This window comes from Somniosus microcephalus, chromosome 23 (genome assembly GCF_052327205.1).
Source record: "Somniosus microcephalus isolate GS21.2 chromosome 23, FLI_Smic_1.0, whole genome shotgun sequence".
In the NCBI taxonomy this organism is placed as follows: domain Eukaryota; kingdom Metazoa; phylum Chordata; class Chondrichthyes; order Squaliformes; family Somniosidae; genus Somniosus; species Somniosus microcephalus.
In genome coordinates, this window is record NC_141009.1 from 57,883,548 (window position 1) to 57,899,798 (window position 16,251).

A 16,251-nucleotide genomic window follows, 5' to 3' on the forward strand; every position below is an offset into this window, starting at 1 on the left:
GATTTTCAACAGGCGAACCACACCAACAGGCACTCTTCCACAGCCACTCCCCCCCCCCCCCCCCCCCCCCCCCCACCCTCACCAGAGTTCCTGGCTACAGTATATGGAGGGGTCAGTCGGGGCCAGCAGTGCTGGGAATACACGAGGAGGAGGAGTGGGGCCTATCCAGTGGGTTAGCCACTGGACTCGGAGGAGTTGGAGAGGGGGGTGGGGGGATGTACAGTGGGGAGGCCCAATGAGCTGAATAGGTTACAAAAAGACTGATGTCAGAATGAAATACTGATGGTAGGTATGAATGAATTCCAATCCCCTCCCTGGCCACGGTCTGCGGGTTGAACCAGACTGATCGCATCCTGTTTGACCCTGAGCTGAGCTTTCGACACCATATCCTCTCGATCCCAATTCCACCTCCGTAACATCGCCCGTCTCCACCCCTACCTCCGCACATCTGCCAGAGAAACCCTCAGCCAAGCCTCTCTCACCTCTAGACTCAATTATTCCAACGCTCTCCTGGCCTCCTATATTCCACCCTCCGTAAACTTGAGCTCATCCAAAACTCTGCTGCCCGTGTCCTAACTCACACCCAGTCCCGTTCACCCATCACCCCTGTGCTCACTGCCCCGTGTCCTAACTCGCACCAAGTCCCGTTCACCCATCACCCCTGTGCTCACTGCCCGTGTCCTAACTCGCACCAAGTCCCGTTCACTCATCACCCCTGTGCTCACTGCCCCGTGTCCTAACTCGCACCAAGTCCCGTTCACCCATCACCCCTGTGCTCACTGCCCCGTGTCCTAACTCGCTCCAAGTCCCGTTCACCCATCACCCCTGTGCTCACTGCCCTGTGTCCTAACTCGCACCAAGCCCCGTTCACCCATCACCCCTGTGCTCACTGCCCCGTGTCCTAACTCGCACCAAGCCCCGTTCACCCATCACCCCTGTGCTCACTGCCCGTGTCCTAACTCGCACCAAGTCCCGTTCACTCATCACCCCTGTGCTCACTGCCCGTGTCCTGACTCGCTCCAAGTCCCGTTCACCCATCACCCCCTGTGCTCACTGCCCCGTGTCCTAACTCGCACCAAGTCCCGTTCACCCATCACCCCTGTGCTCACTGCCCCGTGTCCTAACTCGTACCAAGTCCCGTTCACCCATCACCCCCTGCCCGTATCCTAACTCGCACCAAGTCCCGTTCACCCATCACCGCCTGTGCTCACTGCCCCGTATCCTAAGTCGCACCTAGTCCCGTTCACCCATCACCCCCTGTGCTCACTGCCCCGTGTCCTAACTCGCACCGAGTCCCGTTCACCCATCACCCCTGTGCTTGCTGATTTACACTGGTTCCCGGTCTACCAACGCCTTAATTTAAAATTCTCCTCCTCGTGTTCAAATCCCTCCCTCTCTCTGTAACCACTCCAGTCCTACAACCCTCCGAGAACTCTGCATTCCTCCAATTCTGGTGTCTTGTCCATCCCTGACTTCCTTCGCCCCACCATTGACGGCCATGCCTTCAGCCGTCCATGTCTTCAGCCGTCCAGGCCCTAAGCTCCGGTATTCCCTCCCTAAACCTCTCCACCACTCCTGTAAGTCCCTCCTAAAATCTCCCTCCTAAAATCTACCTCCTTGACCAAGCATTTGGCCACCTGTCCGAATGTCTGCTATGGCTCGGTGTCGATGCTTTTTGTCTGATAATGCTCCTGTGAAGCGTCTTGGAATATTTTACTGCATTAAAGGCGCTACATAAATGTAAATTATTGCTGTTGTAAAATTTGACTTTGAGAGAGACGGACCAAAGCCATTACCAAACTTTATTCCCTGGTGCCCCTTGTAAAAAAATAACTTTTATTAAATCACCTCCTAGCCTTTTATACTCCAGCAGAAACAGCCTCCGTATCTCAAGTATCAACAAGCAGATGTGTCTGGGAAACGTGGCTGTAAATATGGACATTAAAGAAATGAACAGACTCGGCACATTATTGGAAATGCCTAACATTGCAGTAAATGCTGCACTAGTACAACGAGTAAGGATGGTGGAGCTGTGTAAACAGCACCAAATACTGTCTGGCTGCGGAATAGCAATGTGAACTCTAGGGGGTGCCTGAAACCACCGTCAGAATTAATCACAGAAGGACTTGAGAAACACCAACTCTTTCATGCATTTGTTTTTATTCATTTTTTATATGCTTTGCAAAACAAGCTGAGGTTGTGTTAAGCGTACAGGCACTAGCAGCAAGGGAGGGGCTGTGAGGCACTGATTCCATCAGTGATATGAGTTTAATTAACGACACTCTGAAATATTACAGCATCAGTACGTCATCAGTCACTGGTTCAAACGGTGCCCCTGTTTAAACTAATGTCTAATTGGGGCCAGTTATTATTGGATCGGGCCAGTTATTATTGGATCGAACCAGCAGTATTCTCCAGGGCTCCGACCAGTGCCCACTATCAACGTGTTACACTGATTTGTTTGATGTTTTCAGGCGCATGTTGGATGGCCTGAGCTGTAATTTAAAGTGTTAGTTGCTGTTTCCATTTGTAATGAGTGGGTTTTGTGCCATTTTCACATGTTTGTACTTTCAGAGTGAGCTGATGGAATTCAGAGACTCAGTCACACTGACCCTCACAAGCAAATATTCCCAAATCAGCAGCAGTGATTTCAGTTCATTAAATTATCAGCAATTTCTTCATTTCAGCACATGGAGGCGAATAGCCAGAGTTGTAGTTTGATGTGTCTATCCTTCATGAAATGGTCCTTCGCTCCATGGAGGATGAGATCAATCAACCTGCAGCAGATAGAACATAAACTAGTCATTCTTCTAATTGAATTCCCTTGTTCAGTGTTACACCTACACCCGGTAACCACAGGCCAGTCAGCCAAACGTTGGTGGTGGAGAAATTCTAGACACCACAATCCAGGACAAAATGAATTGTCACTTGGAAAAACATGGGTTCATAAATGACAGGCAACATGGATTTGTTAAAGGCAAATCGTGTCTGACAAACTTGATTGAGTTATTTGATGAAACCTGTCCTCACAATTTAGCCCAGGTATTGTTCTGGTGAGTCTGCGCTGCATCCCCTCCGAGGCCAATATATCCTTCCTGAGGGGCCGTGCCCAGAACTGAATGCAGTGTCCAGAGAGGGTCTGACCAGAGATTTATGGAACTGGAACATAACTTCCACCCTTTGTATTCCAGTCCTCTTGAGATAAAGGCCAATATTCCATTAGTCTTTTTAATCATTTTTTGTAGCTGTCCACCAGCTTTTAGTGATTTCTGTACCTGGGCCCCTAAATCTCTCGCTCATCCATAGTTCCTAACTTCACACCATTTAGAAAATACTCTGATCTATCTTTCTTAGTCCAAAGTGGATGACCTCACGTTTCCCCACATTGAACTCCATCTGCCACAGTTTTGCCCATACACTTAATCTATCCATGTCCCTTTACATCTTTCTGCTCCCAGTTACACTACTTAACGTGCCTCCTAACTTGGTGTCGTTGGCAAACTTGGATATATGGCTCTCTCCCGAATATATCCAGAACGTCTCATCGTAATTATCCTTCACCTGCAACACACAGGCTCTCCACCTGGATCTCGGGGTTAAATCACCGGCGGCCCCTTATACAAGGCAGCACCATGCACATTGTGGCTGCTTTACTCATTAACTGGCCTCTACTTACCTGGTTTATCTCTCGTCCCTTTTTAGAACAGCGTTGTAACATTTGCAATGCTCCAGTCCTCTGGAACCACCCCAGATCCAAGGAGGATTGAAAGATCGTGGCCAAAGCCTCTGCTATTTCCACCCTTCCATCCCTCAGCAACCGAGAGTTCACAACACAGACCAGCTCAGAGACAAGAGAGCCGGGAATGACTTCTACTTACCCAGGTCTCACTTCGTAGTGTTAGCTCATTCCTCAGCCTCTCCCTCAGCCGGAGCCTCTTCTTCATCTGGAGCTGGTGCCTCCGCCTCAGCAACTGGTTTTTTTCGCCTCCAGAATTTATTCTTAATCTTTTCTGAAAGAGGATACAGAATTAAATCTTTCTGGCATTTTCACTTTGGAGTTTTTGGTCCAAGTTGCAGCTTCTTTAATGAATGATTCTCTCCCTGCTTTTCTTAAAACACCTCCAGTTAGTCTGGGCTAGCTTACACACTGTTGTAGTACAGAACTGTGTCCTGATGTGGCACTAAATTCTCTTTCAGAGATAACTAATGTGGGAAATGAAAATGACACACCGATGCAGTGAGCCATTATAAGGTTAGGGCTTGGCTACATTAGTGCGGCTGAGAACTGAGTGCTTCACTCCGCAGTGTGATATATTTGACCCGGGGGCTGTTCACTGCAGGTAACAATGCTTTAAGTTATTCTAACCTAACAGACAAAAAGCACTGACCCTTCGGACTGGGTCAGTTTCCTTGGGATCCAAGGATCCTGAAGGGAAACTAGGGAGGAACATAAGAACATTAGAACATAAGAAATAGGAGCCGGAGTAGGCCAATCGGCACCTCGAGCCTGCTCCGCCATTCAATAAGATCATGGCTGATCTGATCCTAACCGCCAATCTACTATCACAGAACCATCTCCTGAATCTAACAGAATTAGACACACGAAATAGGAGCAGGATCAGGCTACACGGCCCCTGGGCCCGCTCCGCTACCCACAGGGCCATGTCCGATCCGAACCTAGACTCATGTCCAAATTCCTGCCCGCTCCCTGTAACCCTTAATTCCCTTTACTTCTAGGAAACTGTCTATTTCTGTTTTAAATTTATGTAATGATGCAGCTTCTACAGCTTTTTGGGGCAGCATATTCCATGGACCTACCACCCTCTGAGTGAAGTAGTTCCTCCTCATCTCAGTTTTGAAAGAGCAGCCCCTTATTCTAAGACTATGCCCCCTAGTTCTAGTTTCACCCATCATCGGGAACATCCTCCCCACATCCACCCGATCCAATCCCTTCATAATCTTATATGTTTCAATAAGATCGCCTCTCATTCTTCTGAACTCCAATGAGTAGAGTCCCAATCTACTCAACCTCTCCTCATATGTCCATCCCCTCATCCCCGGGATTAACCGAGTGAACCTTCTTTGTACTGACTCGAGAGCAAGTATGTCTTTTCTTAAGTATGGACACCAAAACTGTATGCAGTATTCCAGGTGCGGTCTCACCAATACCTTGTACAACTGAAGCAATACCTCCCTATTTTTATATTCTATCCCCCTAGCAATGAAAGCCAACATTCCATTGACCTTCTTAATCACTTGCTGCACCTGCATACTAACCTTTTGAGTTTCGTGCACCAGGACCCCCAGATCCCTTTGTACTTCAGTACTTTCCAGTTTCTTGCCATTAAGATAATAACTTGCTCTACGATTTTTCCTGCCAAAGTGCCTAACCTCACACTTTCCAGTATTGTATTCCATCTGCCAAATCTCTGCCCACTTAGCCTGACTGTGTCCCCTTGCAGGTTTTTTATGTCCTCCTCACTCACTACTTTCCCTCCCATCTTAGTATCATCTGCAATCTTTGATATGTTACACTTGGTCCCCTCCTCCAAATCGTTAATATAGATTGTAAAGAGTTGGGGACCCAGCACTGACCCCTGCGGAACACCACTAGTTACTGATTGCCAGTCTGAGAATGAACCATTTATCCCAACTCTCTGCCTTCTGTTAGATAGCCAATCCTCTATCCATGCCAGAATATTACCCCCAATCCCGTGATTTTTTATCTTAAGCAATAATCTTTTGTGTGGCACCTTGTCAAATGCCTTTTGGAAGTCTAAATAGACTACGTCCACTGGTTCCCCTTTATCCACCCTATATGTTACTTCCTCAAAGAACTCCAGCAAATTTGTCAAACATGACTTCCCCTTCATAAAACCATGCTGACTTTGTCCTATTAAATTATGATTATCCAAACATCCTGTTACTGTCTCCTTAATAATGGACTCCAAAATTTTACCTACCACAGATGTTAGGCTAACCGGTCTATAGTTTCCAGCCTTCTGTCTACTGCCCTTTTTAAATAAGGGTGTTACATTAGCAGTTTTCCAGTCTGCCGGGACCTTTGCTGAGTCCAGGGAGTTTTGGAAAATTATTACCAATGCACCCACAATCCCTACCGTCACTTCCCTCAAGACCCTAGGATGTAAGCCATCAGGTCCGGGTGATTTATCTGCCTTGAGTCCCGTTATTTTACCGAGTACCACTTCCTTAGTGATTTTGATCATGTTTAGCTCCTCCCCCCCCCCCTATAGCCCCCTGTTTGTCCAGTGTTGGGATATTCTTAGTGTCCTCTACTGTAACGACTGATACAAAATATTCATTCAGTGTTTTTTGCCATCTCCATATTTCCCACCATTAATTTCCCGGCCTCATCCTCTAAGGGACCAACATTTACTTTAGCCACCCTTTTTCTTTTTATATAACTATATAAACTCTTACTATCTGTTTTTATATTTTTTGCTAATTTACTTTCATAATCTATCTTCCCTTTCTTAATCAATCTTTTTGTTATTTTTTGCTGTCTTTTAAAGTTTTCCCAATCCTCTATCCTCCCACTAGATTTGGCTACCTTATATGCCCTTGTTTTTAGTCGAATACTATCCTTAATTTTTTTACTTAGCCACGGATGACTGTCTTTTACACCCTTTTATTCTCAGTGGAATATTTTTTTTTGGAAGTTGTAAAATAACTCCTTAAATGTACACCACTGATCATGTATCGTCTTACCCTTTAATCTATTTTCCCAATCCACTCTACTCAATTCCGCTCTCATACCTTCATAGTCTCCTTTATTCAAGCTTAGCACGCTTGTTTGAGATCCAACCTTCTCACCCTCTAATTGAATATGGAATTCAACCATGTTATGGTCACTCATTCCAAGGGGATCCTTTACTAGGACATTTTTAATTAATCCTGTCTCGTTACACAGGACCAGATCTAAGGTTGCTTGCCCCCTGGTCGGTTCAGTTACATACTGCTCAAGAAACCCATCCCTAATACACTCAATGAACTCATCCTCAAGGCAGCCCTGCCCAATTTGATTTATCCAATTAATATGATAGTTAAAATCCCCCATAATTACAGATGTTCCCTTATTACAAGCCTCAACTATTTCCTGATTGATACTCCGTCCAACAGAGTTGCAACTGTTCGGAGGCCTATAGACTACGCCACTAGTGTTTTTTTCCCCTTATTATTCCTTACCTCCACCCAAACTGTTTCATTATCCTGATCTTTTGACCCAATATCATTTCTCTGTATTACAGTGATTCCTTCCTTTATTAACATAGCCACTCCACCTCCCCTTCCTCCTGCCTGTCCTTCCTGATCGTTAAATAACCTGGTATGTTTAATTCCCAGACATTGTCACCCTGCAGCCATGTTTCTGTAATGGTCACAAGATCATACCCATATGTAGTTATTTGTGCCATTAACTCGTCTATTTTGTTACAAATGCTACGTGCATTCAGATAGAGAACTTTCAAATATGTTTTGTGACACTTAGTTCCTGCTTTTGCCCTTTTTATTACTTTACCTTTTACTCCATACCTTCTGCCCCTTCCTGACACGCTCTGGTTTTTAATTTCCCCACTGCTACCTAAGTCTATGGCCTTCTCTGTTGTCATTTTTATTATTTGCTCTCTAGGAACCTCCCCCCCCCACTAGTTAGTTTAAAACCCTCTCTACAGCCCTAGTTATATGATCCGCCAGGACTCTAGTCCCAGCATTGGCCAAGTGAAGCCCGTCCCAACGGAACAGCTCCCTCCTGCCCCAGTACTGGTGCCAGTGTCCCAGGAAGCAAAACCTATTTCTCCCACACCAGTCTTTGAGCCACGCATTTAACTCTCTAATATTATTTGTCCTAGCCAAATTCACTCGTGGCTCAGGTAATAATCCAGAGATTATTACCCTTGAGGTTCTGTTTTTTAATTTGACCCCTAGCTGCTCATACTCCTTTAACAGAACCGGCTTCCTAGTCCTATCTACGTCGTTTGTACCACATGGACCATGGCAACTGGATCCACCCCCTCCCACTGCAAGTTTCTTTCCAGCCCAGAGGAGATGTCCTTAACCCTGGCACCGGGTAGGCAACACAGCCTTCGGGACTCTCGCTCTCGGCTGCAGAGAACTCTATCTATCCCCCTAATAATACTATCCCCTACCACTACAACATTTCTATTTACTCCCCCCTCTTGAATGGCCCCCTGTTCCACGGTGCTGTGGCCAGGTTGCTCATCCTCCCTGCAGTCCCTGCTCCTGTCCCCACAGGGAGTAAGATCCTCGAACCTGTTGGACAAGAGCAAGGGCTGCGGCTCCTCCAGCTCTACCTCCTGGATCCCCGTACCTGCCTCACTCGTAGTCACACCGTCCTGTCCCTGACCATGGGCTACATCTGAATTAATTAACTTCATAGGTATGACCACCTCCTGATACACAGAGTCCAGGCACTTCTCCCCCTCCCTGATGTGTCACAGTGTCTGAAGCTCAGACTCCAGCTCATCAACACGGAGCTGGAGTTCCTGTAGCAGCAGACACTTGTCATAGACGTAATCACCGTGAGCCTCAATGGGGTTCACCGGCTCCGACATCTCGCAACAGTAACACATCACCTGCTCCATTCTATGCAATTAATTAAATTTTTTATTGTTAGTTATGGAAACCCTCTGCCCGATTTTAGATGCTAGTATCCCCTTTAATTAATTGGATTTAAATTAAACCAATCCCTCTAGTTACACCAGTTAAATGGTTTACCAACAGTCACTCTGCACCAGAAAGGCCTTATTAACTGCAACCCACAGAGTTAAAGTTTGAAAAGAGCACCTAACACCCCACTTACCCTAACTCACACTTACCCAAACTCACAGCACTCTCTGCTGACTCGCACTCAGTGCTTGCTCGCACTAGCACTGGTCTTTTTATACTGTTTGTTTGTTTGTTTACAGCCAAATGAATCACCCCTGCTGATTGGTTAGAAAACTGGTTTCCACTGCCTGCTGTGCCAATTTACTCCTACTGCAGTGTAACCTTGTTTTATTCTTCTTAAACCAACAGAATCCCAAATATTTAACTTTTCCCCTTTACTTAAACTGCTTAAGTAATCTTATCAAGAATGATTTAAAGAGAAATAACAATTAAAGAACTCTCACACTTACCCAAACTCACAGCACTCTTTGATGACTCGCACTCAGTGCTTGCTCACACTAGGACTGGTCTTTTTATACACAGGTCACAGGTCCCACTATAATTTTCCAAAGCTTGTGTAAAGTAAAATTGTGCTCGGGGACTGGTGGGAATATAATTCTCCTCTTCGAACAGGGAGGCAGGGACAAGCCAGGAATTATTAGCCTCACTTCAATTGTTGGTAAACCACTAGACTGTATAATAGTAGAAGGAATTATTAATGCAACCTCTTGGGGAGAGGCGATTGGAGGGCAGAAAGGGAGTTAGTAGGAATGGAAAGGTACGGTGAGCGAGGTTTCCCCATGTCTTTGTGAGCCGCCATCTTATTCACTGTGTCCATTAATGATCTGGACTGAGGAATTGAGGAATCAATATCGAGATTTGTCAATGACCCCCAATTAGGGAATGTGGCCCATCTGACACAGAGCTTGTAAGACACTGATTGGTCGCAGGATGGGCAGATGAAGTTCAATGTCGCAAAGTACACAAAGAAATACATTTGGAAGTAAGAGTAGGGAAAATGCTAAAACATAAATTGTAACAAGAAAAAAAAAGAAAGGCTTGCATTTATAGAGCACCTTTCACGACCTTAGGATGTCCCAAAGCGATTTACAGCCAATAAAGTACTTTTGAAGTGTAATGTAGGAAATGCAGCAGCCAATTTGTGCAAAGCCAGGACTCTGGGGACAACTCCCCTGCTCTTCAAATAGTGCCATGGGATATTTTACATCCACCTGCGAGGGCAGACGGGGCCTCAATTTAATGTCTCATCCAAAAATGGCCCCTCCCACAGTGCAGCATTGGAGAGTCAGCCTAGATTTTGCCCTCAAGTCTCTGGAGTGGAACCGGTACCCACAATGTTCTGACCCAGAGGTGAGAGTGCCACCACTGAGCCACAGCTGACACATCGAGTAACTTTGTGAATCTGTGTTTGATGAGGGCTCAATAATCCCTGCTCCTTTTAGCAGGACCAGAATTTTAAACTTTTCAAAAAAGGAACAGAACTTTCTATCAGGTAATAATTTGACAGCTGTGTTTAAGCTCGACAGTCTGCTTCTCTGATTCACAGCACAGCACAGTTCAGAGTCAAGAGGAGCTACATAATCAAGCCTCGCTTCGCAGTGTCCGTCTCCTCCTCAGACGGATACTGTTCCACCTCAGGATCAGGGCCGAATGGCCTACTCCTGCTCCTATTTCTTATGTTCAATTGCTGGATAATTTGGCCTCTGGAATTTCTTCCCAAATTTTTCTAAAATAGGAGACAGAATGACACCTTTCTGCCGTTCTCTCTTCTGGGTTTTTGTTCCAAGTTGCAGCTTCTTTAATGAATGATTCACACCCTGCATTTCTTCAACCACCGCCAATTAGTCTGGCCCAGCTTCTGCACTGCCGTAGCACCGAACTGTGCCCCAGTGTGGAGAATAGTGCACAGTCTTGGCCACTATTATAGGAAGGACACAGAAGCAATGGGGATGGTGCAGTGTGGATTCACTGGGATGTTACCCGGGATGAGGGCCCACAGTTATGCAGAGAAACTTGAGACGGTGGGGCTTTTCTTCACCGGATCTGAGAAAGGTGACCTGATAGAGGTCTTTAAGATTGTGAAAGGTTCTGAGCAGGTAAATCGTGAGAGATTGTTTCCACTGTCCCCAACATGATAGTTAGAGGGCCTAACATTTCAATAATCACAGAAAGAATTAAAGGGGAGGATGAAACAAATTCTTTACACAGAGGCTGGTTGGAATCTGGAATTCTCGGCCACAAACCAGTGTTGAAGCAAATCCGTCGATTCTTTTAAAAGGGAATTAGATAGTTGCTTGAAAAAGAGGAATATTAAAGGGAATGGGGCGAGTTGGATCAGGCAGTGGCTCACATGGAGAGAAACACTACAACAGACCGGGTGGGACAAGACCACGGAGGGATTTAACGGGAAGGACGAGGCTTTTGAATTGAATTGTGACTCATCCAGGACTGACGACCAACTGTATTCTCCACACTCCTTGCAACCACTGATGGGCTTTGTGTTGTCTGACAAGCATCCCGACAACTCACAGTCAATTGGGGAGTTGAGAGAAGTGGTGAAGAGGTAGAACTGGATGTCATCAGCATACCCTGCAACGATGATCCTGTGTCTCCACATGATGTTACCGAGGGGCAGCATACAATTACATGTGTGTATACACGTACTTATAAGAACAAACAAGTACATACAGGCACATATACTTACCCATAAATACAGACAGGTACAGGTACTTGTAAGTATATACAAATACATACAACTACACATAGGTACTTCTAGGTACATAGAGATAAATACGGGTACATACAATATATGAAATGAGTATTCTACCAACTAGGGCTGGGCTATAAATGTGTCCTTTACCACATCACCCACATCCCAAGAACAGATAATCTAAAAGAACAGTTTTCCTGTCAGACATTAACTGCCATGGAACTCCATTCTGATGGGGAAAAATCAATGATTTCCCTGGGAAATAAGTCACATTTATGACTACAGAGAGTGAGGACGCAGCCAGTGTTAACCCACGGTGTGGACTGTGGGATTATTGCAGTTACTGAGTAATGGGACACACCGACATCCACATACATCCCACACAGTAAAATGTGTCTCCATCGAGACCCTGCCAGCCTCCAGCCCACTGGGCTCGTTTCTCAAACACCCCCCGGGCACCAGCCCTCAGACTGGGTCACTTTCCTTGGTATCCAAGTGGGTGCCAGAAATATCCGATCCTGTTATGATGTCGATCTCTACTCTACCCAAGTCCCTCCATCAATCCTTTCGTTATCGTATTGTGTCATTCATTAAAAGGAAATACTTACTAACAACTTTTTTGCCAGCGTTCCATGTTGCTTTAAGTATTTTACCGATACCTCGTTTCTGGATGTGCTCAGGGAACGCTGACTCTAAGGAAACAGGATGAGAGACGGTGCTGGTTAGTATTCAGGATCCTCTGTGTTTGGTAAAGTTTGCTAGTTATCACTGAGCACTGGGTGATTTTCATGTTGACAAAAGTATATGACAGTCTTCAGTGCTTCAGTGCCAACAGCAAATATATTCCCATTAAAAATCCTGTCAAATCTCATTTCTTGATCTTTTATTCTGCAGTTTGCACAGACTGACACAAAATAGCACAGTCTCTCTGGGAATACGAGCAGTGTGGCCCCTTTAAAGGGACTAAATCCCTTCTGACCCAGAAAACCTCCTTATTCAGCCTTGGGCTGAGATCAGCTCACTCTGCGCAGACCAAGGATCAAACCTGGACCAGGAGTGGGCCATTCAGCCCCTCCGCCATTCAATGAGATCATGGCTGCTCTGTACCTCAGCTCCATTTACCCACCTTAGCCCAATATCCCTTGATACCCTGACCCAACAAACAGCTATCCATCTCAGTCTTGAAAGCTCCAATTCACCCCCAGCGTCCACAGCCTTTTGCGGAAGAGAGTTCCAGATTTCCACTACCCGTCCTGTGAAAAAGTGCTTCCTGATTTCACTCCTGAATGGCCTAGCTCTAATTTTAAGATTATGTTCCCTCATTCTTGAGTCCCCCATCAGAGGAAATAGTTTCTGTGTCTACCCTATCAAATCATTTTAACATTTCAAACACCTCGATCAGATCACCCCTCAATCTTCTAAACTCAAGGGAATACAAGCCAGGTTTATGCAAGCGGTCCTCACAATTTAACCCTCTAAGCCCCGGTCTCATTCTGGTGAATCTGCGCTGCACCACTTTCAAGGTCAATATATTCTCCCTGAGGTGCGGTGCCCAGAACAGAACAGAGTGCTCCAGATGGGGTCGGACCAAGGCTCAGTACACCTGAAGCATCACTTCCTGCTCTGTGTCTCAGCAGCAAAGGACCTTTATTGTGGAGCGACAGACTGACTTGTTAATGTTCCTGACACTTACCCAGGTCTCGATTCTGTGGGTCGTGAAACTCAGATTCTGAATCATCCAACTCACGCAGCGCTTCTTCTGAAATGAATAGAAAGTGTTGTATTTTCACACTGCTACCAGTGTAGATTATCTCCTCACATTATCAGTTATCTCCACGATTACTCCAATATTCAAAGCAGCTGACTGGAGATGTTTGCTGTCTCCTCATAGAATTACATAGAATGTATAGCGCAGAAACAGGCCATTCGGCCCAACTGGTCTGTGCCGGTGTTTATGTTCCACACCAGTCTCCTCCCACCCTACTTCATCTCACTCTATCAACATCTCCTTCTATTCCTTTCTCCCACATGTACTTATCTAGCTTCCCCTTAAATATATCTATGCTATTCACCTCAACTACTCCTTGTTGTAGTGAGTTCCACATTCTCACCACTCTCTGGGTAATGAAGTTCCTCCTGAATTCCCTATTGGACTTGTTAGTGACTATCTTATATTCATAAACCCTAGTTAGGACTCCACCGGAAGTGGAGATATCGTCTCTCCGTCTACGCTATCAAACCTTTTAATAATGTTAAAGAGCTCTATTAGGTCACCCCTCAGCCTTCTCTTTTCTGGTTTCACTAATTCACTTTCCACTCAAACCCCCACAAGAGATACTCCAAGATAGACTACTGCCTCCTGAAGCAATCCCACCGATCCCAAATCACACACTGTGAAATAGGGTAAAGAGTGGGAAGAGATGTGTGCGGTCTCCTCCTTAGTTACTTTTTATTCCTGTTTTACTCGGGCTATGTGTCAGGGTCGGTTCCTGACAATAGAAACCCTGGAAACCTACATTTCTCAGCCCATTGCACACAGTGGATGGAGAGGCTGCCCCTGGACTCACTCACACTTCAGTCTGTTTCCCCTCCGTTCGTTGCCATCAGTGTCATTTCAGGGTGACTGTGGGCCTTGTGTGTTCCTCTCCAATCTTTCTCCATTCCTGCCCACTGAAGAAGATGCTGACCCATTCGCTGGGATAGGTTCCATGGCCATGGTCACCCTAGAGGTTGCGGGAGCCTCGACAGGAAGTATTGGCAGGCTATGTGACTGAGGAGTGAGTCCCAGCCCAGGATTCTGACCCTCAACAGGGGAGGTTCACAGCGATCGAGAGTGGCATTTGTGGCCAATCTCCCCTTTTCTAACCCTGGGCGCTGCCCCCAATTGTGATGCCCCTGAGATCCTCTTGCTCAGCGCCGAGCCGGGGGGCGGGTGGGACCTGGTCTGTAAGGCAGAGAAACGCATGGACGTGTTGACAGTACTAACACTTACCCAGCTCTCGCATCTCTGCCTTATTCACGTCAGACTGGGAATCATCATCCCCACGCAGTGCCTCTTCTGCAATAAATAGAACATGTTATATTTTATCCTAGAATTTCAGTGTAGAATATTTCCTAAATTACAGCCTGTCTCTCTCTTTAATGTGGTCCACACAGATGAGTTCAGTCACGCCTGTATAATGGGCAGAGTGTATAAGGGGCGGGGTGTATAAGGGGCTGGGGTCTAACCAATCCGCAATCTCCCGTTTTACACCAACACTGACAGTTAAATTCAGCCCTTTACTGTGGCCCAGTATCTAACGCATTGCTGAATATCTGGCACCCACACAATTTCTGTGTTCAGCAAGCTTCAACATTTCTTCGAATTCCTCCAGTAAACTTGTTGGGCAAGCCCTTCTTCCCATAATTCCGTGCCCACTCCCTCTAACCCTACCATATCCCAGTTGACTCATCTGAGCTCAGACCCCAATTGAACAGTTAATTAGTGTTATAATCACTCACCGGCCTCAGCAGAATGGAGGGCGATCGCACCCAACGCTGCCAACAGCACCAGAAGAGAAAGTTGCTTCATTTTCCCGAGCTGTGATGTCGAGTGATGAGCTGCTCTCTCCTCCGGCCCTTTATATACCGTCTTATCATCGCATCTCAGAATTGGTCCCAATCTCACTTTCCAAGAATCCCCTTGTCCATTGTCAGGGCAATGGTCACCTGGTTGACAATCAGATTCCAGGTAACGGCCGTGACAGATAGTAGAATGTCAGATTCAAATGACTCACCGCCTGTCTTTAAAGCATTCATTGTTATTTCATCTTTATTACCGGACCTGTTAAACAAATGAAGATTGCCTATACTCATTGGAGTTTAGAAGAATGAGAGGTGATCTTATTGAAACGTATCAGATTCTGAGGGGGCTTGACAAGGTAGATGGAGAGAGGATGTTTCCCCTCGTGGGGGAATCTAGAACTCGGGGGCATAGTTTCAGAATAAGGGGTCGCCCATTTAAAACGGAGATGAGGAGGAATCTCTTCGCTCAGAGGGTCGTGAATCTTTGGAATTCTCTACCCCAGAGAGCTGTGGAGGCGGAGTCATTGAATATATTGAAGGTGGAGATAGACAGATTTTTGAACGATAAGGGAGTCAAGGGTTATGGGGAGTGGGCAGGAATGTGGAGCTGAGGCCATGACCAGATCGGCCATGATCATATCGAATGGCGGAGCAGGCTCGAGGGTAAAATGGCCTGCTCCTGCTCCGGCTCCTGCTCCTGCTCCTGCTCCGGCTCCGGCTCCTGCTCCGGCTCCTGCTCCTGCTCCTGCTCCTGCTCCTGCTCCTGCTCCGGCTCCTGCTCCTGCTCCGGCTCCTGCTCCGGCTCCTGCTCCGGCTCCTGCTCCTGCTCCGGCTCCGGCTCCGGCTCCGGCTCCGGCTCCGTCTCCGTCTCCGGCTCCAGCTCCTGCTCCTGCTCCTGCTCCTGCTCCGGCTCCTGCTCCTGCTCCGGCTCCTGCTCCGGCTCCGGCCCCTGCTCCTGCTCCTGCTCCTGCTCCTGCTCCTGCTCCTGCTCCGGCTCCTGCTCCGGCTCCTGCTCCGGCTCCGGCCCCTGCTCCTGCTCCGGCTCCTGCTCCTGCTCCGGCTCCTGCTCCTGCTCCGGCTCCGGCTCCTGCTCCGGCTCCTGCTCCTGCTCCGGCTCCGGCTCCTGCTCCGGCTCCTGCTCCTGCTCCTGCTCCTATTTCTTATGTTCTTATTGCTGCATATCCGAGAGTCCCAATGTGAGTCACACAATGAGATCGATAAATTCTAGGGTGCAGGGCTGGTGAGGACAAAAGGGGAAGTCAGTGGGGAAA

The 16,251-nt window shown here is 46.9% G+C and overlaps 1 protein-coding gene across 1 annotated transcript; it reads right to left on the reverse strand.

Annotated features, from left to right (window-relative positions):
• Nucleotides 1-2,149: 2,149 nt before the first annotated feature.
• LOC147101883 (uncharacterized) lies at nucleotides 2,150-15,633 on the reverse strand. The gene is made up of 6 exons (XM_085965903.1): nucleotides 14,918-15,633; nucleotides 14,409-14,474; nucleotides 13,110-13,175; nucleotides 12,025-12,108; nucleotides 3,879-4,010; nucleotides 2,150-2,777 (listed from the first exon to the last, which is right to left on the reverse strand). The coding sequence occupies exons 1-5, from the start codon at nucleotides 14,985-14,987 to the stop codon at nucleotides 3,904-3,906; spliced, it is 393 nt and encodes a 130-aa protein (XP_085822029.1). The 5' UTR covers nucleotides 14,988-15,633; the 3' UTR covers nucleotides 2,150-2,777; nucleotides 3,879-3,903.
• Between the last annotated feature and the right edge of the window lie 618 nt (nucleotides 15,634-16,251).